We start from the raw sequence: 25269 nt of genomic DNA on the forward strand, positions 1-25269 counted from the left end.
TCATCCAACGGCTTTCAGTTCAACATATTATATATTTATTATTTATGCTCTATAGGAAAAAGGAAGAGCGCAAAGCAGGCAGAAGGAAGAGCACAAAAACAATGCACAATATCAAAAAAGGTCAAGAAACGCGGCAAATAAGCTTTAAAGCCAACTACTATTGGCAGGTGTTGAAGGCGACGGATAAAATTTAATTACATTTAATTCGCAGCAATTCGCAATAATCAATAATTAATCATGCTTAATCAAAAACTTGATATCAACTAGCGGAAAAGTCAAGGAAAAACGGTTTGTTTTCCACCATTTGTCAACTGTCTCGCTGCAGTCTGCAGCCTTGGCTGTTTATCTTTGCTAAAAGTTTTCTTTTTATGTTTTTTTTTTGTCTCATGAAAATTCAATAAGTTGCTTTTCCTTACAGCCAAATGAATTTGGTTCCTAATGAATTCGCTTCCTGCGCAGCTTCCTCTTCAAAAAGTGTAAATAGGGTATAATGGCTTAATGCGAAATTATGTAACAGGAAGTATCTGGGCGGCCAAGGAGTGCATCATAATGATGACTGTAAAGATGATTATGATAATGCTGAGGCTGACTATGTTTATGCTGCTATGATAAGACGATGATGAGATCATGATCAAGATAAGTTGCAGAGATTATGATTAAGATGAATTGGTCATTTGACGAGCTGATGATCATAATGAAGCTGATAACAGCACATTAGTTAGATAACATTAGATTAGAGCACAGCCCATTCGACTGGCAGCTCAGGCAGTTAAAATTTTATGAAATATCGCACAGCAGCCGCTGCCAAAGCAAACACAGCAACAACGAGAAGCTATTAAAATTGCTTAAGAAGTGTCGCACTTAGCTGCCGCGCCGAGGACGCAGACTTACGGCAGTGAGTGTGAGAAAATCAATGAGCTTAAGCTGAGCCTGGCGCTCGCTGCATCGTCCTAAATGGGATACAAATCAGTTCATAACTGGCTGCGCACGCAGCACTTCCGTCCTCCGGCCGTCCATTTCCGTTTCCTGGCCAAGACCTATTGAGTGACCCAGCCGCACTCTGGGCAAATATTGAAACAACTGATTAGTTTGAGTGAGCTGCAATACAATTGTTGTCTGTGGCATGGCCCAGCTGCATGCGAATCGAACTCCCAGCGCAGCTTGAGTTGCATTTGTCGTTATTGCACTCGGACTTGTTCCATGTGCAGTGGAAAATTGAAATATTCATGGCATTTAATTGATTTAATAGGCCTGGCCAAATGTCTAATGTATTTCGATTCCATGCGAAATTCTAAATTCATACGATTACAGCTGGTGTTTTGGTGTTTAGATGTGTGTGAGTGTGTGTGGGTGTGTGTGTGGGTTTATCGTAAGTAGCTTGTTCAGAAATATACCATAATTTATCGGGCCCAAGTGGCTAAAGGGATGCTTGAAAAGTATTAGCAAGTGTTGGAAGAAACATTCAAATGGGGAAAATTTCATGTATTGCTGTGTGTATCCATATTATGTATCCATATGTATCCGTTTGGTATATATTTCCTAGCCACCTATTCTATGGGATCTCTGTTGTTTTTCCTTTAAACTTAAATATAGCTAAAAATACACAATAATTGGGAACACGTCGAACCACCCTCGTCGTGCGGCACGTTTGATAGAATTTCATTTCAATTTTCAATTTCCATTTCCATTACAATTTGTATTCTACTTATTATAATTATATTGTCAATGCAAATCAGCTTCGATTTCTAATACGGCTGCCACTTTTGCTGCTGCAGTGTCTTTGACACGTCTCAGTCATGCCATTTGGGCATACACACACACATACACATACACACACACACACAAACGCAACAACACACACACATGGGATACTAAATAAATGTCAGCAAAACTTAAATGGCATTCGAGTCGCAGACGTTTTCCTAATGGAATCACAATTTCCAGCAAGCCAACAAAGTTAAGCCAACATTTCTGTTCTTTTATTTATGTTCACTGTTGTTGTTGTTGCTCAAGTTAACTGCTAAAGTTGAGTGAAAATAAAGCGACCTACGCTCTAGCCAGTGGGCGTGGCAACAAAAGCACAGAAAGTTGCCCAAATTGAACTTAATCAAATTGGAGAAAAGTCGACGGCGTTTGAGCATTTTGCACGCTTCGTTTTGTTTTGGTTTTTTACATTCCATTTTATTTTATTTTATTTTGTTTGCGTTGCCATGTTGGGCAGACATTTTGGCTCTAATGGCCAGGAGCTAACAGGCAGGCAGGCAAAAGAGGGATAGAGAGAGAGAGAGAGAGAGAGAGAGGGAGAGAGAGAGAGGAAGTATTGTGATAAGTTGGTCTGGCAGTCGGGCAAATGAGCGTGAAATTTGAAATGAAGAATTGTTGTCTGTATTTGTTGTCTTATTAAGCTATGTGTATACCCTGTGCAACACTAAACAAGGGGTATCTGAGTCTGACAGAGCTGAAGAATGTTTGTTGGAATTTACACTTGATTTGACTTAAACTATTTATTTAACACTCGAGTTTCTTAGGCTCTCATATAATCTCTTAAGCTGCTGCTGCTGCTGCTGCTTCTGCTGCTGCTGCTGCTCCTGCTGCTGCTGCTCCTGCTGCTGCTGCTGCTGCTGCTGCTGCTACTGCTGCTGCTGCTGCTGCTGCTGCTGCTGCTGCTGCTGCTGCTGCTGCTGCTATTGCTGCTGCTGCTGCTCCTGCTGCTGCTGTTGCTGCTGCTCCTGCTGCTGTTGCTGCTGCTGCTGCTGCTACTGCTGCCGCTCCTGCTGCTGCTGCTGCTCATGCTGCTGCTGCTCCTGCTACTGCTACTGCTGCTGCTCCCACTCCTCCTCCTCCTCCTGCCCGCTGTAGACAAAGCACTTTTGCTAACAAAATTTGAATGCAATTTATTGCCAAGAATTTGTATATGCTGACCTACAAATTATGCAGTGCGAAAAGTGCTGCAGAGCTGCCCTTTAGTCCATTTTTACAAGCTAATTGAGTTGTTTGCCGTTGCAGTAACAACAGCAACAACAACAGCAGGTCTTGGCAGTAGCCGCACTGAAAGTCAATTAAGTGGCTAAAGGCAAAGGCTGCCGGCAAGATCTAGCAGCAATTTGAATAAGCGCATTTCACGTGACCCAATTAAGCACAGCAGGTGAGGCAAGGTGGCGCAGTTGCCGTTGCCGCTGCAGGTGCAGGCGTGGCAGCAACAAAAGCCGCATTAAACACTTTAATTACAAAGTGCTGCCGCTGCTGCTGCTGCTGCTGCTGCAGTGTATTAGGAATTGTCTTTTCCGCTTCCGCTGCTATAACAAGCGTATCCTTGTGCTCGTTTGTTTTGTGTTTGGCTTTGGCGCACATCCTGTTGCACGTGCTTAGCCCTGCGGCAAGTGGCTCTAAGCACCTGCCAGACGACAACCTGTTTGGACTCTTACAACACTAACACACACAAAACTATTTATTCAAACATATTTTCTTTCTTTTGTTGTTGTTGTTTTTGTTGAGTTTGCTGAATGCGTTGGCGGCTCGCTCAGTTCGTGTTTTGTTGACCCCAGCACACAGCGCTGACCAGCTATAGCACTTACGCTAACTGGGTCAGCCACGCACACACACATACGCACACCCAGTTTGATTGTATATGAATATGTGCTATGCGTAAGCATGATGATATCTGCGCCATCCATTAGCAATTGTCTAGATCATCTTTTAAGACTATAAATACTTAACATAGCGCAGGCTATCGATGGCGAGCCTCAGCTAAACACTTGTATATAAATATTCTCTAAATGCTGTTTACTCAAATCGCATAGCATAAGTTTTGGCTAGATCTATTTCTCATATTATCTCATAAACAAGTCGCTAAACTCTTGGCTATTTATTTGCCAAGTGCCTGCTTCATTTCCAAACGTGCCTATTCAGCTGCATAAATTGTTTTCACAGCTTGTTTAATGCATAAGTGTATGTGTGTGTTTGTGTGTGTGTGTGTGTGTGTGTACAGCATCAAATTATCCGTGCGACATGTGGCTTGTGTCTGGAGCTAAACATGCGCACCGCATCGATGCGCCTAATTGGCTCTGACCAATGCTGAACGAGCTGAGCCTCGTTTCAACTGCAACAGCAACAGCAGCAACAGCGGCAGCAGCAACAGCAACAGCAGCAACAGCAACAGCAGCAACAGCAACAGCAGCAACAGCAACTGCTGCATTTAGTTTATTAATATGCGTGGGTCGCAGCCGCACGACAAATAAACGCAACAACTTCATTAGCGATAGGCCAGCGGCGTTCCCGTTTGCCGGCTGATTGACTGATTATGGTCAAGTGTTTGATTTGGCCAGTGCCACACCCGTCCCCTGCTCGGCCCCACTCGCCGACATTTATTGCATTTTGTTGCTGTTGTTTATTAATTATCGAGCACACTCTAAATTTAATTTATTATGCACACGCCGTCGCCGAGGCTGGCAAAATTCAATGCGGTTTTCTTTTTTTCGTATTTCGTTTTTCATTTGGCTTTTTGGCAGCGTTTTTGGGTGTTTTTATTTTATTGAAGCTCCACGCTAGTATTTTGGTTTTGCTTAATTGCGCGTGCTGCACGCGGCGTATGCGTTATATATATATATATATATATATATATATATATATATATATATATATATATGTATATTCCTTGTGCATATGCTATGCATTACACATACGCACAGTTGTGCCAGAGCGCTGGCTCGAAAATCAACAAGCAAATATTTTGCCAGCCCAGGCATTGCACACATTTTGTGTTTGTATCAAATGTTGGAATTTGCTTCAGCATATCTACAGATATATGTATGTATGTACATATAAATGTATGTATATGTATGCCATTTTTGTTTTCTTTTATTTTTTTTTTTTTCATCATTTTCAGCAAGTCCAACAAATATGTTGGCTATTTTTCTTGTTGCTTCTGGCTGCTTGTTTTAGTTGTAAATGTTGTTGTTGTTGCTGTTATTGCTGTTGTTGTAGTTCTACGGAAAATTTGTGCCATTTGTCTGTAAGTTCGTTGAGGGAATTGCTGTTTATGCGCACCAATAAATTGAGTTGCATTTCGCTTAGTTACCCAGCAGATAGCCAGAGACACGTTCATGTAGGCTCACCTATAAAGAGACAAGAGCAAAGGGTGAGATATCTCGAATTGATTAGCTCAGTTATTCAGCTAAATTATATCTTAGCATCTATATATGTATGTATGTATGTATGTATGTATGTGTTTATGCCCAGTCATATGCTGCTAATTAGCCACATTTTTTGCTACCCAAAAGAGAGTTATATTTAGCTGAGCCCATTGACAGCTGAGTAATTGGCTGCGTTTTGTTTCAATTAGGTTTTGTGCTCAGCCAAAGTTGGCAGGGTTCAATGTCTTCAACTTGAATAAATGTGCATTAATTTCTTGTACTCTTTCTGTTTGCACTTTATTTTGTTCTTGTTGTTGTTGCTGTTGTTGTTGTTTTTTGTTGGCTGTCACTTTGCCAAACAAATTCAAATTAAGCGCTGCCACTCTTAAGTTTCTATTTCGTTCCGTTCTATATATGTATGTGTGTGTGTGTGTGTGTGTGTATGTGTATGTATGCCATTCCAAGTTCCCACAGCAACAGACAACAAATGACTTTGCCGGCACAAAACAATGCGCAAATCTGTGACAAGTCGCAAAATGTCGCGGATTACCCCATGGCTGGGGTGTGGATCCGAGGATCTGAGCAGAGGGTGGAGCGCAGTGGCAGCAGGCAGCAGGCAGCAGGCAGCAGGCAGGGCCCAGACAAAGGCTAGATTACTGTCACAGCTGCACAAAGAAAATAAGTGAAACTAACAAAAATAAACGCGCAACAAAGGCAGGCACAAAGAAAAAAAAACAAAGGAAGCAAAACTAAGGGCTGAAAAAGCAAAAGATGCACTCAACAGAAATGAGCAAGAAATAAAAACAAAGATACCCTGTACTGTGCAAGTGGCAACAGAAGCCGGAGTCTGTATATAAATGCCATGTGCCGTCACTTGCAATCCAATATGCCCGCTCTGTGCTGCCCTTACAGGGTACACAATGAAAGAAAGTGAATTTCCCCCAGCGCATATTTCAGGTTTTTACTTTCTGTATTTATTATTTTAGCTGCTCGCAGCGCGCAGCTCATCCTGCAGCCTTTGCGACTCTCCCCCGCCCTAATTTCACTGCGTGGGCGTGGTCTGTGCGCAAAAAAAATTGCATTAAAAATGCAAATTTAACTGCTGCACGCATTTCATTTGGCTTCGCACTGAACTCCACACGGCTCTCAGCTAATTTGCAATCTATTTCAACTCAATTAACTTGTAAATTTAGCGCATCAGAGAACACATTTCGAGCATGTTAATGCAATAATCGATTCAAATAAATTTGACAGCAAATTAGGTAAAAATGCGCTGTCAAAATGACCAACATGTTAATTGCGAAACCGCACAAAAATATTTCCGAATGGAATTTTCAATTTGATATTGGTTTCAGGGCTGGCGTGGCACGCAGCTTTTCCATTGTCCGTTGCGGTGAGCAAAGCCAGCGAAGTGTGATGGAGTGTGGGAGTGAGACAGGAAGAGGGCGAGATCGAGGTAGGAGCAGGAGGCAGTTGAGCAGGCAGGACAAAAGAGATTGAGGGACGATGCTTAAACCAAAACAAGAATTCCCTAAATTAAGGAAGCTATTGGCTATAGCCGGCTGCAAGATGGCTTTATCTAAATTTAAGAAAATTGATTTATTGCTATATATGAGGAAGATAGCTTATATAAATTAAAAAAAAAAAAAACCTTGCAAAGGAAATTTAATAAAATATTTCAACTTTTAGTCCCTTAACTTGAATATATCGTATAGGCCAACAGCAGACCAAGCTGCAGAGCTAATATACTCTTGTCCTTCGGCCGACACGCATCAGAAAAACAATTTCCCTAATGCTGGCCGAGAGATTTACGGCCTGAGAGAACGGAGCCAATATGTGCCGGAAATGCTGTGCTTATTTTGTGGTATTTTCCAATGCAAATTTCAGGCATATTAAATGCACATTAATTTTGTATGCCAGCGCCAATGTCCTCGCGTCTCTCTTGTCATATTTTTAGCTTAAAGTTGACAGAGTTTTCTATTAAATTTATTGATTTTTTGTTGTTGTTGAGGTAAACTTTCGATGCTATTGAGCGGGAGTTTTTAATTGAAAACTGACGCTTTGCTGTTGTGGTTTGTGTCTCGGCTGTGGTTGGCACCTCAGCTATTTCCATTTAGAAGCTACTTTAATATTCATACGGCGGGGGCTTGTCGTGCTCAACAAATTCACACACTTAAGCGCAAAATTAAAATTATTCACACAGTGGCACACCCTCCAAAATAAAAAAAAAAGTAAAAGCAAAAACAAAATACCCAATATAAATTGTTAAAATTTCAAAGTTGGGCCATAAAATATGCTTAACGGTTGCAGCTAAGCTACCCAGATATGTTGGCATTATAATTGCGAGCACACACACACACACACACACATACGCGTAGCCACAATACAAGTGAAAAGTTTTCACAAAATCAATTTGACAATTGCAAATGCTTTTGCGCCATAAACTTCATGCTTTGGGTGTGCTACAGAGCGACAGAGGGACAAATGCTCAAAATAAAATTAAGTTGTGCCCAAAACTTAAATCAAATATTCAATGCGTGAAAGAAAAGGCATTTATAGCCGATGCCCGTAAGCAGTCTTACGGCATCAACAGTTAAACCAAAAAACCATACAAAAACACCTTCAACTTTATGCGCCTGGCATGCGAAATTCAAGATCAGCTCAAAAAACAACCAAAATCAAACCCAAATAACAAACATAACTAAGGCAAGCGACAAGTTTCTTTCGTCATCTGCTTCTCCTTCTTCTTCTCCTTCTTTTGGTAACCAGAACCAGAAAGCAAAGCCAAATTGCGTCGATGAACTGTCTGGGCAACGTGATAAGCGATCACGCATGAAAATTGAAGCCAAATAAAATGCGAAATACAATAAATGAAATGTAGAGCGGGGCACGTCGAAACCTGTATAAAGTCAACGCTCATTAACAATAAATCAGAACTAAACTATAATTTAGGCAAATTCAATCAAAAATTTACAACTTGTTTAGGCGCGAATGCCAATCAAAGAAATCTTCAGCAATCTTGTTTTTATTTTTATTTTGCTATAACAAAAGTAAAATGCGCAATAAATTAAAAATAGCTTTGATTAGGTTAAACATAAACTTTGGAATTATAATTCTCAGCTAGTTTTAATTGAATAAAGGCCTCATTTAAGATGTTTATATTTTGTTTTCTACTCTTGATTTGGCATCTTCAGCTGTTCGAAATAGCATAATATAGTCATCATATTTCGTCTCTCTCTCTCTCTCTCTCTCTCTCTCTCTGGTTTTTTCTTGTGTCGCTTGACAGGTTTTTGCAGCTAAACAACTCGCCCCAACATCAACATATTCTTTTTATTTGCTCAACAAAATCTGAAATGTGCTATAGTTCATATATATTTTAGTTAGTTTTTTTTTTTTATATAGAACCAGCTGGAAAGAGAATATGCAAAACGCTTTTTATGTCTTACGAGGCGTCAAAGTATTTTTTTTTGTTAATTAATCCCTAGAAGTGGCCATAAAACCATCCACAAAAAAAAAAAGTTCTACAGAAATTAATCAAAGACAGAAAGAAGAGAGCGCTCGCTGCTCTTCGACTGTCAGCGTGGGGCCACTTGATGAGTTTGGTTCATTGAATTAATGATGTAATACTCTGCATTGCCCAAAAAGCGAGCTCAGCTACGGCCTGGCCAGGGGCGTCTGTCCCTCGAGTTGGGGACGGGGGGCTAGTGGAGGCTGTAAGTCGCATTATAAATTCTATGGCCCGACAGGGCTTGGACTCTGAAAAATGCTATAAATATGCAAAATGATGAGCAATCTAATGATGACGATAATAATGATGGTGATAATGATGTTGTTGACGCAGGCGGCTTCTGTTACAGCTGCCGTATTTTGTGAATTGACTAACTTGGTCAACAAGTTGACTCCATTTTCTGTCTGAGCTACTTCTGAAAGAATATTTGTTTTCTTTTTACTTTCTTGCTATCAGAGCTCTTATCTTATCAGTCGAAGCTCTTTTCTCTTATCTCGCGGAACATCAACAGCAAGAGCAATTAGACCACAGTACTCACAACTGAGCAACAATGACCCAGAAAGATTTTGCGACTGTTCAAGTGTAATACTTAATTAAGACCTGGCCACAAATTAAGTAATTGACTGATAATCTAGTAGCTGGACTTGGGAAAACTTTGAGGGCGGTTAAGCAATATAAATGATCCTTAGATCTTAGCCAATTAGCCAATTACGTCAGGTATTTCGCTTCTCAAAAACACAACAAACTAATTATTTTTCTACAGTGTAATGCTCAATTTGCTTGCCTCAACAATTCCGCATATCATGCACAGCATACTGATTTATTATTACAACACATGCCTTTGCTTTGAGCTTGAACTTTGAGTGTCAATAAAAAATTTTCAAAAAAAAAACAAACGAAAGAAATTTAACGAAATAAGAACCGAGTTCCCCGAATGACACTTCAGTTTAATGAACTTGCAAAATGCGACAGTATTTTCGGCCAGACATCAGACGACAACAACAACAACAACAATTTCAAAGCCAACAAAATAGCGCAAAAAAGAATACATTGAAAGGCCTAAAAAGGGCACGGCTCGTCAAAGAACTTCAATATGGTCTGAGTCTGGGCATGGAATTCAGAGCAGAAATAAACTATAAAAAATAGAAGAAAACCAACAACAATTCTGTTTGGTTTCTAATGAAAGAGCCTCCGCGCCACGTTGCCTAATTAGAAAAGTTGCGAACGCAAATCGCCTGCGGCGCATTGAATAATTTTATGTTGTTTAGGTTTTTGGTTTTCGGCTCTTTCCCAGCTGCAGTTGCAGCAGTTGCTGGAGTCCTTCAGAGCTCAATTAACAGCCAACTTTGACAGCACAAAAGAATCTCAGCCAAGTTCAAGTTTGCAGCCCGTCAACATGGCGTATGCGCAATGTGCCTAGAGTGAGCAAGAGAGAGAGAGAGAGAGAGAGAGAGAGAGAGAGAGAGAGAGCGAGGAGCAGAGTTGGGGCAAAAGTTGATCGACTTTCAAATGCTGTGCAATGAAAACTAAAAACTGTTCTTAATTACATATTAATTATGTATACATAGGCATGCTTCGCCCACCAAACAAAGCCAATCAAAGTTTTTTTTGTACATATACATGTATACATGGTGTATGTTGTGTAAACACTTGGTCGAGTGGCTCGGGCCTTTTCAGTGCCCGTGGCTGGCATTGCCTGCGCCTTAGCTAGATTTATTTGGCGCGTGGGCCCCTGCCAACGGCATAAAAGTTCAAGGACACGCCACACAGTCCGGTCAAATATTCAGGAAATGCTGTAGCTGTCGCTGTAGCTGTAGCTGTAGCTGTGGCTCGGCCCCTTCAAGCTAATCAAATGGCATCGAATGGCAGGCGTATCGATTAGATTCTCGGCTATTTATAAAGCGCATCACATCACTTTCCTCATTCTACTATTTGTTGACGTCTCGCCTGGCGCCGCTCAATCAATCGCCACATAAACAGATCGACCGATCGCCATCTATACATATATACATATATAAATAAATATTAATGCTCAATAATTTGCAATGCATCAAGCCTCGGCTCGTTCAACTGCGTTGTAAATGGCGCACACTTTGTTTCAAATTAATTTTTATGGCATTATTTAAACTGATTTATTGCCATAATTTGCGCCATTTTCACAAGAAATCAAAAATAAATGTGTTAATTACGAACAGAGCATGAAATGTGAGCTGATAATTGCAGTGAAAACTGGCATCAGAAATCACAAATTTTCTAAACATATCCCACTATTTTTCCCAGTATTTCTTTTTATGGAACTTGTTCAGCTAGATTTGCTTTTAGTTAAAAATCTTTTCAATTTAATATTTATACACATTTTTGCTGAACAAATGAAATTGAATTAAAGCGTTTTTTTGCTTTGTTTATGCAAATTAATTTTTTCGCCACAGTTGGGCACTAGAGCGAAATAGTTTATCTATTTATACAATTTTGTTTATTGAGCCAAACTGAAGAAATCAAAGAATTTAACTAGCGCAATTCAAGTGGAAGCATAAAATGCAGAGAGAGAAAGCAAATATAAAATCAAGCAAAGAATTTCAAGATGTTTATGCGATTAGCTCATAGCCACCCACATACAGTATGTTTCGATTTCGGGCACGTTTGTACGACTAGAGGTCTACTTATCTAATCGCCGCTTACGCTATCTTTATCTAAACACTTGCGCAATGCGCGCAATTAGATGAGCCAGCCCAGGTGGAATACAGGTGCCGGACGGCGTGTGGAGATGGGCTAAATGTCATGCAATTAGCAGCAATTGCAAATTAATAATCGTGTCTCGTGCGGCACTGTCAAGGACAACAAGGACTCACGCACGCACACACACACGCACACACGCACACACACATGCACACACGCACACGCTGACATATACGGAATTAGTCAACACCCACGCAACGTTGACAAACGCGCGTCCCACTTAATAGAAAATGTGCCACAGCAGAGTACTTAATCGAGGTTGGGGTTTGCGCGGATAGGAGGGGGCGATGGGCAGAGGAACGGGTGCGGGTGTGTGACTGGGTTTCGGATAGGAGGCTTCAGTCGAGATGTTCGCGTGGGCACCATAAAAAGAAAAAGAGAAAAAAAACCCATAACAATTTGCAAGCGTATGAAAAATGTATGTGAGGCAAACTTTAAATTCATTACACACACGCAAAGTTGGCCGAGAGCTGGTGGGCGTGTGAGCGAGAGGGCGCTGTGCTGGTGACAACCTCAAATGGGCAGGGCCAGGACACGAGCAAGTTAGCCAACAGTTTGCTTAAACTGCGGTCACTAAACACGCGCGGCGCCCAGTCGAACGGCATGCAATGAGACGAGCTGTGTTTTTTCAGGATAAAGATATAAGAACATACATGTACATGTACATATATAAGACTTGTATGTGTAGGGGACTTTAATCATGCATAATTCATAAGCGAAATGTTAAGCTGCCCTCAAGTTTCCAAATGAAAATCTCATGATCTCGTCACCCACTTCCTGCTGGGATATTTCTGTGTTTCATTCTCTCTCTCTCTCTCTCTCTCTCTCTCTCTCTCTCTCTCTCTCTCTCTCTCTCTCTCGTTTTTTGTTGTTTTTTTGTAATTTATCTAACTGTTTGTAAGTTGACCTGGCCACAATTTCAATACACACACACACACGCTGCTCGCACCAAGGACAGCTCTGAAGCCTGGCCCATCTCGAATGAAACGAACATTTCGTGCCTCGCTTCTATTTACGCTTTTATCTTTGCGCTCCACTCGACTCCGCCCTTTGCCGCCTTTGAGCCTACGTTTTTTATTTCGTTTCCCCTCTGCTTTTTTTTTTTTTTTTTTTTTTTTTGTACAATTTGTATTTGGGCATTTTCTTCTATTTACTGGCTCTGCTCTGCTTCTTGGCCCATTATTAAGTGTGTGTGAGTGTGTGTGTGCTTCGCGTTAACCTTGGCCCAAAAGCATTTAAAGCGTGCCAAGTGCCAGCAAGACGAGCAGCGAAGCCAAACTGGACACGGCGGCACACATTACGGCCTGGCCCACATTTGAAATGCGCCAACTGGCAACTGAAGTGCCCCAGCCCCAAATGAAGCTGCCAGCGCATCCAAATCCGAGGAGCTGCGTCGAGCCTTCATCGCCAGCTTTCAAGTACTTTTTCATTGACGCATGTGTGTGTGTGTGTGTGTGTGTGTGTGAATTCCTGGGCTTCGCTGCTCGCTGCTCGCCATTTCCTGTTGCTTCACGAAGCTGTTGCATTTTTTATGCCATTTCTTATTTCATTTTTATTTTTATGCTCTTTGCAAATTGTTGTTAGTGTTGTGCCCTCCACTGTACCGTATCAGCCTCTGGCTCTGCCGCTCACTCTCTCTCTCTCTCTCTCTCTCGCTGCCTCTGCTCCTTTGTGCTTCCACTTGCACACAAGTTTATCATATTGTCTTCTGCCAGTTTTTTGTTTTGGTTTGTGCCTAGCATTGTTTGTTTGCTTTCATTTTTTGATACCCTACACTTTGCCCGCTTATACACTTAAAAAGCTGTGCAAAAGAAAGATAAGCAGCTTATGCTGTTGGGCTAACTTCAGTTCAAAAATAGTGTCCTACTCCCGGATAACAGAGATGCCAATCGAACTTGGCATCTGTATTGAGTATCTATGTCGCTATAGTTGCCTCTGCAAGTGTATTTCAAATTCGCTTCTTTATTCTTTTTGCAACTTCTCCTTTTGTTCTCTCTTCTTTTTGTGCATCTGGCATTCTTGTGATTGTCCCAAGCTGAGAGCCAAAATGTTTTTCGGCATTCGCATGCCTCCAACATTTGTGCAGGGCTTTATTTTCCTGTTTGCCGGCAACATTGCCAAAGCAATAACCAAAAAAAAAGAAGGTATATATATGTATGTATATAATACTCGAATGTATTTTTAGTGTGCTGCTAAATATCTAAATATATGCGCGTTGCGGGCGAGCACCTGAACGCGCGTAGCCTGGCAAGAAATGTGCCGTCGTCTACTTTTTTATTTATGAGCCACCGAAAGCAACGACGTGTTCGCCATTTGGCTATGGACGGACCGACAAACCGACGGACCTCTCTCTATCATTGCCTACATGTAAGGGAGGAGGGCAGCAGGAGGAGGAGTTGCCACTGCTGAAGGTCATTTCGAGTTTTTGGGGAGCTGTTGCCTTCCAGCGGCGACACTCAAATCGATTTTGTTGTTGTTGTTGTTGTTGTTGTTTTTCTTTTTTGACTACCTGGAAGCCGCGTAAGCTTTGGACACACTCTGACGACTTATGAATATGGAATGCATATGCCTGGGCTACACGGCCAACAAGAGCAACAACAGCAGCGCTAAATGTGCTTTTGATTGACAAAACTGTGGCAAGGACAACGCAGCGCATTGTAGCCGGCGACGTTAATTGAAGAGCCAAGGATTTGGGCATAAAGAGCGTGAAATCCACATTGAAGCTTCAATTCAATTCGACTGTGTTGTGCCATCTTTGTCCATAGCTGACAGCTCATTAATAAACGGATTTTAACCTACATATAAATATATATATGTATATATATATATATATATATATATATATATATATGTATATACGTATATATCTACAGCCATGAGCTGGAAAATTGTGTCTGGAGTCAGCTACTACGACTACTGCCACAACAATACTATCCGGGCCCTTTGTTGACGTCGCTAATCTAGTACATAAATCTACTGTTTTATTAACTCCACTTCAAGGCGATCAAATCAGACTTTGTGGGCCAGAGGAGGGGGAAACATCGTGTACTTAAGTGTGTGGGGAGTGTGGAATGGGGGAACGGGTGCGCTACTCTGCTCTGCTCCGCTGGTCGGTTCAAACAAAAGGGACAGCCCATTTCGCACTTATAATTAGAGTGTGTTTGCTAGCTGCCTTCGGACCAAGAAAGTGACATACATAAATACATACACACATAGACAGGCGAGTTGGTGAAATTTTCGAAACTGCTATGCTACTATTTCCATGTAAATTAGAGTACAAATAATAATAGTCTTAAGTATAGCTACAATAAATGAATAAATAAAGTCAGCCAAACCAATTTGCTGTCTTTACGATTCTTCATTTTATTTATTTTTACTTTCTATAAATACTAAAAAATTAATAAAAATAAAATAAGAATTAAAGAATAAATAGACATAAAAAAACGTAATATTCCAGAATTTAATTATTTTAATTTTTCTTAATTTTTTTATGGAAATTTAACTATGAAATTATTTAAATTTTGTTTAATTTTCTCTTATAAATTCCCACCATTTTTATTTTATTCAATTATTTATTTATATTTTTTCCAAGATTTCCGGTTTTCCTTTTGACTATTATAAAAATATTTTCTAAATTGTATTTCAGCATTTATGACTTTTAGGGAATTTAGAAACTTATTATTTGTTTACCTGTTCCCCCAGAGGGTCTTTCAATAGCACACATATTTTTTGTTATCAATCACAGCTTTGGATCTCGAATGGAATTCTTCGAGTAATTCGAAACTGTGTCGCTTATGCCTTATAAGCAGCATTGTTTATAGCAAGAAAGCCAATTTATAATATTTCACTTGAAATACAAGTAGAATTAATAATGCAAGAATTTTGCTAATGGGAGTTTCTCAAAAATTGTGCCTTTTCCTTGTTACAGTTAGCTTAAGGTTTTATGTGACAATTTCCAGGTACATGATAAGGCTAAATTCAACACGGGCAAGACTGTTCAGATAACGTAAATATTCATACATTTGCCATATATATGACATATGTATAGCCTTAATTGTAGTCGGAATAATGTAAAACTTTTAATATCCAGGCGCTAATTCATATGATGAGATGGCTAATTGATTTAATGCTTCCACTACTTTTTCATCTGGTAATAAATCAAATTACTACCTGACAGCTTTATACATTTTATTTTAATTATATTTTAGTGCTTTACGATTTCCAAATGAATTACTGGGAAATACACTACTTAAAAAATAGATATTCATATGCTACTAACCTTTGGTATTTCCAATTCAAGTCAATAGAGAAACCAGTTGTTTCTACTCCTCTAACTTTTCCAATTTCTTGGCACACAAAACACAAAACAATTTCGCGATTTCAATTTCTATTTTACCGGCAATCAGCAATTGGCAATTGGTAACTGACAATTGGCCGAAATGGAGCCCAAAAACACCCGAAATTCGAAATGCTCGCTCACGCAGTTAAATATTAAATATTGATGTTAGTTTAGGCCAAATGCAAAGATTTGGCCAATTAGCGTTGACTGAGCGAGAACTACTGAATTAGCCACACAAGAAGACGCCAAGTCGTTTATTTATTTATTCTTTTTTTTTCTCTCTTTTTTTTGGTGGGCAATTAATGAATTGAATGTGAAATGAATGCACTTGCCATGCCTTTTCGTTTAGTACAATTTTTGTTGTCGTTTTTAACGGCTCTTTTGAAGTTCGATTCGGTTCAGTTTTGTTTTGCTCGTTGGCCGCGCGCACGTTCGGCCACAGCGACTGTAAAATTGCGACTGTTCGCCAAGCAAACGTAAACGCAAACGCAAAGCCAACCCGAAATGGCAGACGAGAGCGCTAAGCCGATGCTCAAATACACTAACTAATCTGTGTGGTAAGTGAATAGATATACAGATACATATAATGTATATATATCTGAATGTGCAGCTATAAATATAATTCTGGTAATACAATTTCTAAGTAGAAAATATGAAAACAATTAGAATTCCCATTAATTTTATATAACTTGAATAAATATATATACAAGTTATAATTAATAATAAAATATTAATATTAATAATTATGTGTACAATTAATACTAAAATACTAAAAGTATATACTGGTATATACAGGTTATTTATTTATAATTAATTACAATACATTTTTAATATATGCCTTAAATTTATTTACATATAATTTATTCTAAATATATATAAAAAAAAAAATATATATATGTATTTAAAATATTTAACTGTGTACTTATATGAAATAAAATATATATTTTAAATTAATATACATATAATTTTTATTTATTACATTATTTTTTACATATTTATTTATATTTAATATTATTTTACTTTTATATACACACATTAATTTATATATAATTCACTAAAAATGCAAATTAAAATAAAATTAAGCTCAACTCAATGCAAGAGCTAGCAAATATATCGAGCGTATCAATACAGTGCTAATCAATAGTCTATATACACAACGTGCTCAATGAGCGCACTCACTCACACACACACACACACGCATAGACTCTCACATATGTTGTTCCCTCGTGTTACATACTTCGTCAGAGCTTCTGCATACCTTCGGCTAGGGCATAATCTAGCCGGCTCCAATGTCGACGTCGGCAGCATTGCTGCTGATGCTGAGCGCGCTCTCTCTCTGTCTCTCTCTCTCTCTTGCTCGCTGCTCAAATTTGCCGGCTTCGTTGCTTATCAACATGCTGCAGCTGCCTTTATTTTGTTTTTTGTTGTTTTGGTGATTTTTTTTGGCGCGCGCTTTCAAACAAAGTTGCAGGGCTCCAAACGCTTTTCTTCTTTTTCTTCGCTTTTGCTGTTAAACTTTTTGGTGTTATTCTGATTTTGGCATTTTAATTGGGACTGTGTGCGATTTTTAATTTATAGAGTTTATGTTTGTAGCTGCTGCTGCTGCTGCTGCTGCGTCTGTTGCTTATTTATAAACACATTAAAATTTATAGTGCTCGAACCATTTGTGGCAGATTTTTGCATGAGATCAGCAGCGGCTAATTTATGTGTTTGCATAGGCAACGTTGTCGTGCTGCTTGTTCTAATTTATGCTAAAAACAACAAATAGTTTATAAATTAGCCATAGTTACTTTCGCCAGCAGCAGAAACTTTCGTGGCCCAATAAATATAGCCAGAACTATTTTTAAATGCCAAACAAAATAAATTTCTATGCGATTTGTTCGCAGAGAGTTGAGTTCACTAACCAAATTTAACTTATCAAGAAACTGCTTTACAATCTTTGTTATCAAGCTAACAATTGAAATTGATTTATGTTGAGCTTACCTCGAATAAAACTTAATTTATTTACTTTGCTGGAGATTGCCAAACTTTACTTCAAGTTCAGCTCAACTAATTGCTGCAAAGCATCTCGCGCAACAATGTAAGCAAAAGCTTTAGCAACTTTTGCAACTTGTTGCTAAGAACTTGTTTCGAGCACTCAGGCATGGCGCAAACTAAGCCCAAAGAACAACAGGGGAGTATGTGTGCCAAGACTAGAGAAGAGGCAAAACGTTAAATAGCCAAGATAAATAATAAAATTTCTAGAAACTTTCAAATGTTGGAAATGTATGCAAATGCGGAAAAGAAGGAGAAGGAGGAGGAGGAGGAGAAATGGCAAGATGAATACATTAAAATAGACATTAATGTGACAATATGTATATATATTTAGCTTAGCATATAGCTATATATCTACATGAAGCGAGTGTTTCAATGAAATATAATACGCAAACAATTTTGATTGCTTACTCGAGCCTGACCCATTTAGCTCTATTGACAGAGACATTGAAGTGGCTGCTGCGTGGACAAGTGGATAAGTGGAAAGACTGGACATTTAAGTTCTGTGACAGCGGCAAGAATTCAATAAATATATATAAACATACATATACATATATATAACTACATAATCTGTTGCATTCACAAGTCGAAGCAGGCAGCGCAATTTGTAAGTTTGTTTACATTGTGCAACAATTACAATTGGCAACAATGTTGCAAGCATAAATGTTGCTCGAAAAAATGCCCAACGTTAAGTAAACAGAAACATTATATCTCTCTATATATGTATGTGTGGATGTTTTGCTTTTGAATTGTTGTACGAAATGTAAACAGAATATTATTATTAATAAGGCGTGGTTAATTGATGCCCCGCCCAGCCAACTAGTTGGCTGTAAAGAGCTGCTTAATCGAGCAAATTAAGAATGCAAAGCGAAATAGATGAATTTATGAATCAGTCAGGCGGCTGCTGCCATATATACAGGGTGTTCGAATGAATGGCAACGCTATAAATAAATATGACAACGATAAAACGTCATCGTAATCAGAACCTAAAACCGGTGGCCAGATGATGACGAGTAGTCAGTCCAGCAGACGCAGCAACATAGACCAGCATCACCAGCATCTGGGGCGTGGGCCGGCAGCTGGCATTGAGCATTGAGCAAATGGCGCCAACTTTAAAAATAACAAAATACACGCATTACACGATGTTCTAATGTATTCAACATTTGTTCAACTCAGCGAGAGATGAGCGAGCGATACAAATTACAATTTGATAGTTTTTTTTTCTTTTTATAATTTTGACTTTTTTAGTTCTGTTTCACTTTCCGGCAAGGCCAAGCGACGACGACAAGGGCAGGCCAATTAATGTCGAATATTTACATATGATATTAAAGAATCTGCTCTTGAACTTGCGCAACTGCCTAATTTATTACGAGCGAATGATTCTGTGTGGGAGCAGCCCACGCGTTGGTCCAGTCAAAAGGTCAGCTGTCACTGGGTCATATGTCATTCAAATGCTGAGCTGCTATCAATCAGAGACGAGACATGAAAGGAAAGCTGCACTGAGGCATACCTTCGATAAATCATCCGTGATCTTATGCTGAATGCCCATTAAAGTATGTTTTCATAATATCTCATTGGGGCTGGCAAACGTTTTACGTTTTTCGCACATAGCACGGGCCGGCAGGCGAACAGCCTGTGAAGCTCTGAAGAAACACATTGTATATCAGAAACTAAATTGAAATGGAATGCCTGAACAACATAAATAAACATGCATTCTAGTTTGCATGCGCGCATCAAGTTTAATGCGATACGCAAACTTGCACTTGTTGCTACACCACAGACATTCTATGCCACACCCACCCACACAGACACGCAGACCAGCAGACACGCCCACCCACATGTCCAGGCAGCTGATCAGATCTGCAGCGTGCTCCATTTACCCAGTCTGTGCGCATGCCAAATTGGCCAAAATGCGTGGCAGTCATAAATCGGCATATAAAATATGATTTAACTCAGTTTTCTGGAACAACGGGCAGCAACATGTGTGCGTCTACATTGTTTTAGCCAGCCGAAGGTCACGAATCGCATGCAGCGTTTCGTATTATCGTATTTTCGCATTTTATATTTCTTATTTTATATTTTGTATTCCCAGTGATTCAGCGTCTCACTGAGTAATAGAACTTTATGGCCAACAGATGATTAACACGACGAACAGCTAAAACCGAGTCTGTGTGCCAAAAATGAATGGCCCATAACATTTGGCGGCGTTCAGCGTTTAGCGTTTGTGCTGCATATTTGATAGTTCATTTATTTAATTAAAATTATGTTTGATAAGAGATATGCAGAGTTTCACTCGCTCGGAGCTCGGAGCTCGGAGCAGACGCGTCTAAAACGTCACTTAATTGGTTTTCGTTGTTGTTCGCCGATTGGCGCTAATTGAAGGCAACTTGTTGAGCGACTGACTAGCTTGGCCACAGTGAAGCCCACGATGCGAAGACCGCCGACTGCTGCAGACACCGCAAATGCCGGTGGCAGTCGTAAACAAACTTTGTCATTCGCTTCAAGTGGCCTTCACTGGTAAAAAAAAGTACAGAATTATGCGTGCAGGAGAGGGAAGGCGAGGTGCAGAGCCAAGTAGAGGCACTGCATCATGGTCTGGGCAAAGTCTCGCTGTCTAGCTCACTCAGTATGCTCCACTGCACTAATTGATTTTCAATATGTTTTTGGCATTCACTTGCAAGCCCGAGGCTTGAAAACTTTTTCAAAAATGATTGCATCAAGCTAAACGATTTAGTGTTATGAAATCAGTTTACAGTTTACAGTTTACAGTTTACTTGAGCCAGCCAGAATTTACAGCTACAATAAATATTGGACACACTGAAAGCGCTTTAATGAATTTTTCCGAATTTGTATACCCAATGAAGACATCAGCATTAATTGTTATCACTTAACACTGGGTTCAAGTTCAATTAGACGAAAAGATTAAAAACAAATGAGAAAATGAGAGTAAAATAGACTTCTTATGGCTGAACGGTTGCCAAGAGCTGAGCTGAGAAAGATTCAGAAATGTCAAGAGACTCTAATATAAATAAGATAAGATAATATGCGGAAGTTTTTCTTATCTACTCATATATCTAGGCTAAACGTGTGCCATATAAATATAAATTTGTGAATAATACATTAATGAATAATACGAAAATAGCTCACTGAAACTTAAACAAAAGCGAATAAAACGAATTTACATCCTGTGTGTGTCGGAATTGTTTCAACATCATGAAAGTGACTCAGCTTGGGATATATTTTTCAGCCACCCCATCAGAATTGTGCTCGCTTGAAGGTATACAAATTGAGCTGCTAAAACTTTCATTTGATTAGCTAATTAATCAACTATTTAGCTCATTAGTAAAATGAACTGACACATTGAGCAACAAAAACCGATACAGCTGCTATGCAAATTGGAAATTGGCCGCAAGCAATAACACGTATACGCCGCATTGGACAGGCCAACTCGAAAGTGCGCCGCCCCCGAGCCACCGCGCGCTCGCAGTGTGAGTGAAATTCAATTTGTCAAGCGGCAAACGAAAATTAGCTGCACTTCGTGCAAAATAATTGCGTTTTGCTGTCATCTCTGGCCTTTTTGGCGGCTCAAAGCCTGTGCGAGGCACATTAAAGATGCAAACGAAGTCTTTGCCGCAACCACAGCCACAGCCACAGCCAGAGCCACGAATCGTGTCAATGACACATTGTCCAAAAGCCAACAACAACATCAGCAATAACCACATTTGCACCACTAAAGCCATCAACAGCCAACGTAACTGTCAAAGCCGCATAGCAATCGTGGCCCAAAACTGCGCCTAGACTCTCTTCTTTTCAGTGGCTGTCTTGCCCACCTTCCACTTCTCCATCACGCCCATCCGCCCACCACCCGCGCTGTGGCTATTCGGCGGCAGCAACTGTAGTAATTCCATTGCCATTGCCATTCGCCCAAATGACTTGCCAATTCTTATGAATATTTAATTTTATGCTTATGCTCATGTTTGCCTTATGGTAATCAGAGATTTTGCCCAAAAATGAAAATGAAATTTTCATGTAAGTGTCGAAATGACGATTGGACGCACTGTGGCACAAAAGCATACGAATGAGGAGTGAATTTTGTAAGTGAATACAAAAAGAATTGCAAAATAAAATTGTAAATCCTGATTAATTGGTTGGGAATCATTGCTGGGTCTTCAGCACAGTGGGTCAAAGGAGTACGCATAAAGAGTGGAAAGAGATTGTAAAATATGAAAGTAATAAAATACAAAAATTGAGTTATGCGGTTTTTTTTATGGCTTAAACAAAGTTGGTAAGGCACAGTGGAGCAAAAGTATTTAAAAATATGCCAAATAATAATATTAATATTATGTTTTTTAAAATATTTCTGATTTATAATAGAACTATAAGTATTACAGTATTTTGAAACCTATAAGCTCTATTTATTAATATCATTTTTATTTTTGTATCCAACCCTCTTTTTGCTAATTTATAAATAAACCTTTCTCCATTTTTCGCACCACTGTGCACTCTGTTTATTTGAACATGTGAAGCATATATATCTGTGTATATATATTTTTGGGCTGCACTTTGGACTTTGGCGCTGTTATGCAAATGTTTAAAAGGTTGAAATTGGAGAAAAAGCATTTCATGCAGTCCGGGAACCGCTCTGGGAAGCACTGGCACAAGAAAGAGATAGGTATAGGAGAGAGTGTCCAATAAAAAGCGAATAAAAAGTTCAATTGTATCAATTTGGGCGGCAGCACATTTTTGTGCGAATATAAATTAAAAGCGCGGTGGCCGTCGAATTGGGGTTTTGTCTGTCAAGCGGGAGAGAGAGAGAGAGAGGGAGAGCAAGAGCTAGGCTCCCACACGAACAGGCGAACGAGCGGCCAGCTGGGGCAGAGCTCATCAATCATAGCCATCAATCAGACGTGAAGAGCAGGCGCAAGTGAAACGAAAAGAAAATCAACTTTGAAGTCGACGGCGCGCGCCATAAAATGCAAAACGACGAAGAGCCATTCCGTGTTCCATTCCAAATTGCCAATAGAACAGCACAGTCAAGTCAAAGAGATGTATGGGGCGACTGCGATGCAAGAGATTCCTTGTTCCCACAACAATTTACACAAATTGCAATGATCTCACACTAATTTCGAAAATTTCTTTCTATTATTGTCTTGCCAAGCATTTCTGACAATTCTGATTCACATCGAGAACTTATTATGAAATGCAGTACTATATTAACTAAAGGCACTTCTCGGGAAGTGGCCCAGTGCCAGAAGAATGCGCCAAAATAGCGGAAATGCAACAAAGCCAAATGCATTTCAGATGCTGCTCGAAAGGTTTCCTGCTAAAATTGTGCTTCATTTTATAATAATAATAAATTCATTTTATATTTTACATCAACAAATTTTCCCAGTTTCTTTAGAATACTAATTATTCAATGCTATACAAATTAACTACGCTTGGCTCTGACCTTTTTGACCTCAGTGCATGGTCATCTGAACTTTGAAGAGTTCTCGAAACTTTTGAAGGTTTCAGCAGTATCGAAATTTTGGTTTTCAGTTTTCCCAGAATTTTATAGGCAACCCAGGTCAGCCACCGCACAGCACTACCGAATGGCACGCCCCCATTTAATGCCGTCTGGGCGCTGTCTATGTCTGTGTCTGTCTGTGTGTGCGTGTGTGTGTGTGTATGTGTATGCAGTGCCGTGTGTGGTTTGGCAAGCGTGCAATTATGTGTTCATACGCTATTTTTAAGCGCTTACGGTGAAAGGTCTTTGGCAGTGTATCACAGCGGATAAACAAAGCGAAAGTGAGAACGAGAACGAGAATCAGAGAAAGTGAGAGTGTGAAAAGGAGAAACAGAAAGAGATAGAGAGAAGAGATTATGTAGCCAAATTACACGTTCTAGTCGCGCGACTGCCTCATGAGAGAAACCTAGCGACTTTTCACATTTTCTATTTGATGTTAATCTAAAGATCTGTTGATTGAAAAATGTTTAGCACATGTCACAATGATTATTGCTCGGCAGTTTCACACGTATTTCAAAAGATGTCAAGCATTAAATAAGACACGTCATTCGTATCATTAAGCCATTATTTCCGCCAATTCCAGAGGCCCAGTTGATACATTTTTTCATTTGTCATTTGTCAAGCGCCGAGATGCTGCTGTCTCCGACTGGAGCTATTCTTTGGCGACAGAAGACGCGCGAACGGCACATATATCGCATATCAAGTGACATTCAATGATTCTGGCTCTATCATTTGTGAAATGACATCATGAAGCAACTTGTGGTCATGCATATTTAGCGCCAGATCGCATTCAATGACGCCGTCGCAATTAATCACAATCGCTGTCTACCGCGAAACAACAAAAATGATATAAACATCAACGTCAATTGCAGTCGGCGAGCATTACCACCCACACACACACAGAGATAGATCGGGTGAATGATAGACTTAGAATGCACTGTCACAAGTAGAAATTTGTTTTATATTAGTAGTAGTTGTAGTAGTGGTAGTAGTAGTAATAGTAATAGTAGTGTGGGTGACAGAGCCGAGAGTCAATCACAATTGTTTGGCAATCCAGACCATTTAAAGGGACGAAGTTGGCTTAATTACAGTTATCACTTTATATCGAGAATCTTCTTCATTTAAGTCGCTATTCTAAATGCTTGTCCTTCTTGGTGCCGATGTACAATACCGACCAGGACTTGTCCGGCATATCGATGTCCAATTTTTTCGCGTTAACACTAGAAGACAAACTAGTTAAACGTTTTTCCTCCCACTCTCCATTATTGCAGTGCAGTGCACTCACCTGGTCTCAGAGTTCACCAAACGATGACGCTGATGCAATGGAATGCATGTCTGCTTCGGAGACGGCTTCAGGTCAAGGCTTATCTCACTAGTCAAAGAATTCATAACAGCAGCCGCTCCGTTTGTCTCAGAGCCTTCGCCTCCGCACTTTCCCACACCGAACTGTGAAGACATCTTCTGGGTAACACAATCGAACTCGAAACTAACCGAAAATCTCCTTTGAATTTCTTATTGCGTGTCCAAATTGTTGTTTTTCTTAAAATTTATATTCCTTCAACAAGACCAAAGTATTGAAAGCAACTAAACTAAAATGATTTTCAGCTATGAGTTGTGTGTGTTATGTTTTATTATTTGGTAGGAGAAACTAAAGCACAGCCTGCCAGGTGAGTTTGGAATGAGAATATTTCTGTGAACAAACTGAACTGAACTTCCTATCCACGACAAACATGAAATGAACTAAAATTCATTGGCTCCTCGATACGCCCAAAAGGCGCCGCCTAAAAGTATGCTGCAATATATTTATGCAAATGCTTAGCTCGGCGAAACGAATCGATTAAAATACTGAAAGAGAAACTGACGAGCTAGAGAGACAACTGAACACACATTGATATGTCTCTATATATGTATGTATGTATATCTCATGAGATAGCTTTCCGAGAGTGATTGATATGGCCCGCAAAAATTGCAAACGAGCTGCTACAACATGGAAAAATATATACAATATTTTATG

General features: G+C 39.7%; 2 protein-coding genes across 6 annotated transcripts in view; both read right to left on the bottom strand.

Moving 5' to 3' along the window:
* The window catches only part of rgn (regeneration), a 50485-nt gene extending 34295 nt beyond the window's left edge, over positions 1-16190 (bottom strand). For all 4 annotated transcript variants that reach the window (XM_089259669.1, XM_089259671.1, XM_018101466.3 and 1 more), the window contains exon 1: positions 15656-16190. The gene's annotated coding sequence lies outside the window, so the exon portion shown is untranslated. The remainder of the gene's footprint in view (positions 1-15655) is intronic.
* Positions 16191-24188: 7998 nt separating this feature from the next.
* On the bottom strand, positions 24189-24952 carry LOC108651656 (uncharacterized). Of its 2 annotated transcripts, none has more exons than XM_018101480.3 (2): positions 24541-24952; positions 24189-24475 (listed from the first exon to the last, which is right to left on the bottom strand). In XM_018101480.3, exons 1-2 carry the CDS (start codon positions 24711-24713, stop codon positions 24385-24387), a joined length of 264 nt encoding a protein of 87 aa, XP_017956969.1. In that variant the 5' UTR covers positions 24714-24952; the 3' UTR covers positions 24189-24384. The 2 variants fall into 2 exon arrangements, with proteins under 2 accessions (XP_017956969.1, XP_017956968.1); XM_018101479.3 differs by having other exon boundaries at positions 24189-24487.
* Between the last annotated feature and the right edge of the window lie 317 nt (positions 24953-25269).

Source organism: Drosophila navojoa, chromosome 4 (assembly GCF_054131105.1).
Source record: "Drosophila navojoa isolate 15081-1374.11 chromosome 4, UAZ_NAV_1.0, whole genome shotgun sequence".
Classification (NCBI taxonomy): Eukaryota; Metazoa; Arthropoda; class Insecta; order Diptera; family Drosophilidae; genus Drosophila; species Drosophila navojoa.

Excerpts from the sequence above, each read along its gene's own strand:
- LOC108651656 (XM_018101479.3), bottom strand. The coding sequence starts at position 24,713 with ATGTCTTCACAGTTCGGTGTGGGAAAGTGCGGAGGCGAAGGCTCTGAG. Across the intron at positions 24,488-24,540 it reads TTGGTGAACTCTGAGACCAG|TTTGTCTTCTAGTGTTAACG; the intron begins GTGAGTGCACTG and ends ACGTTTAACTAG.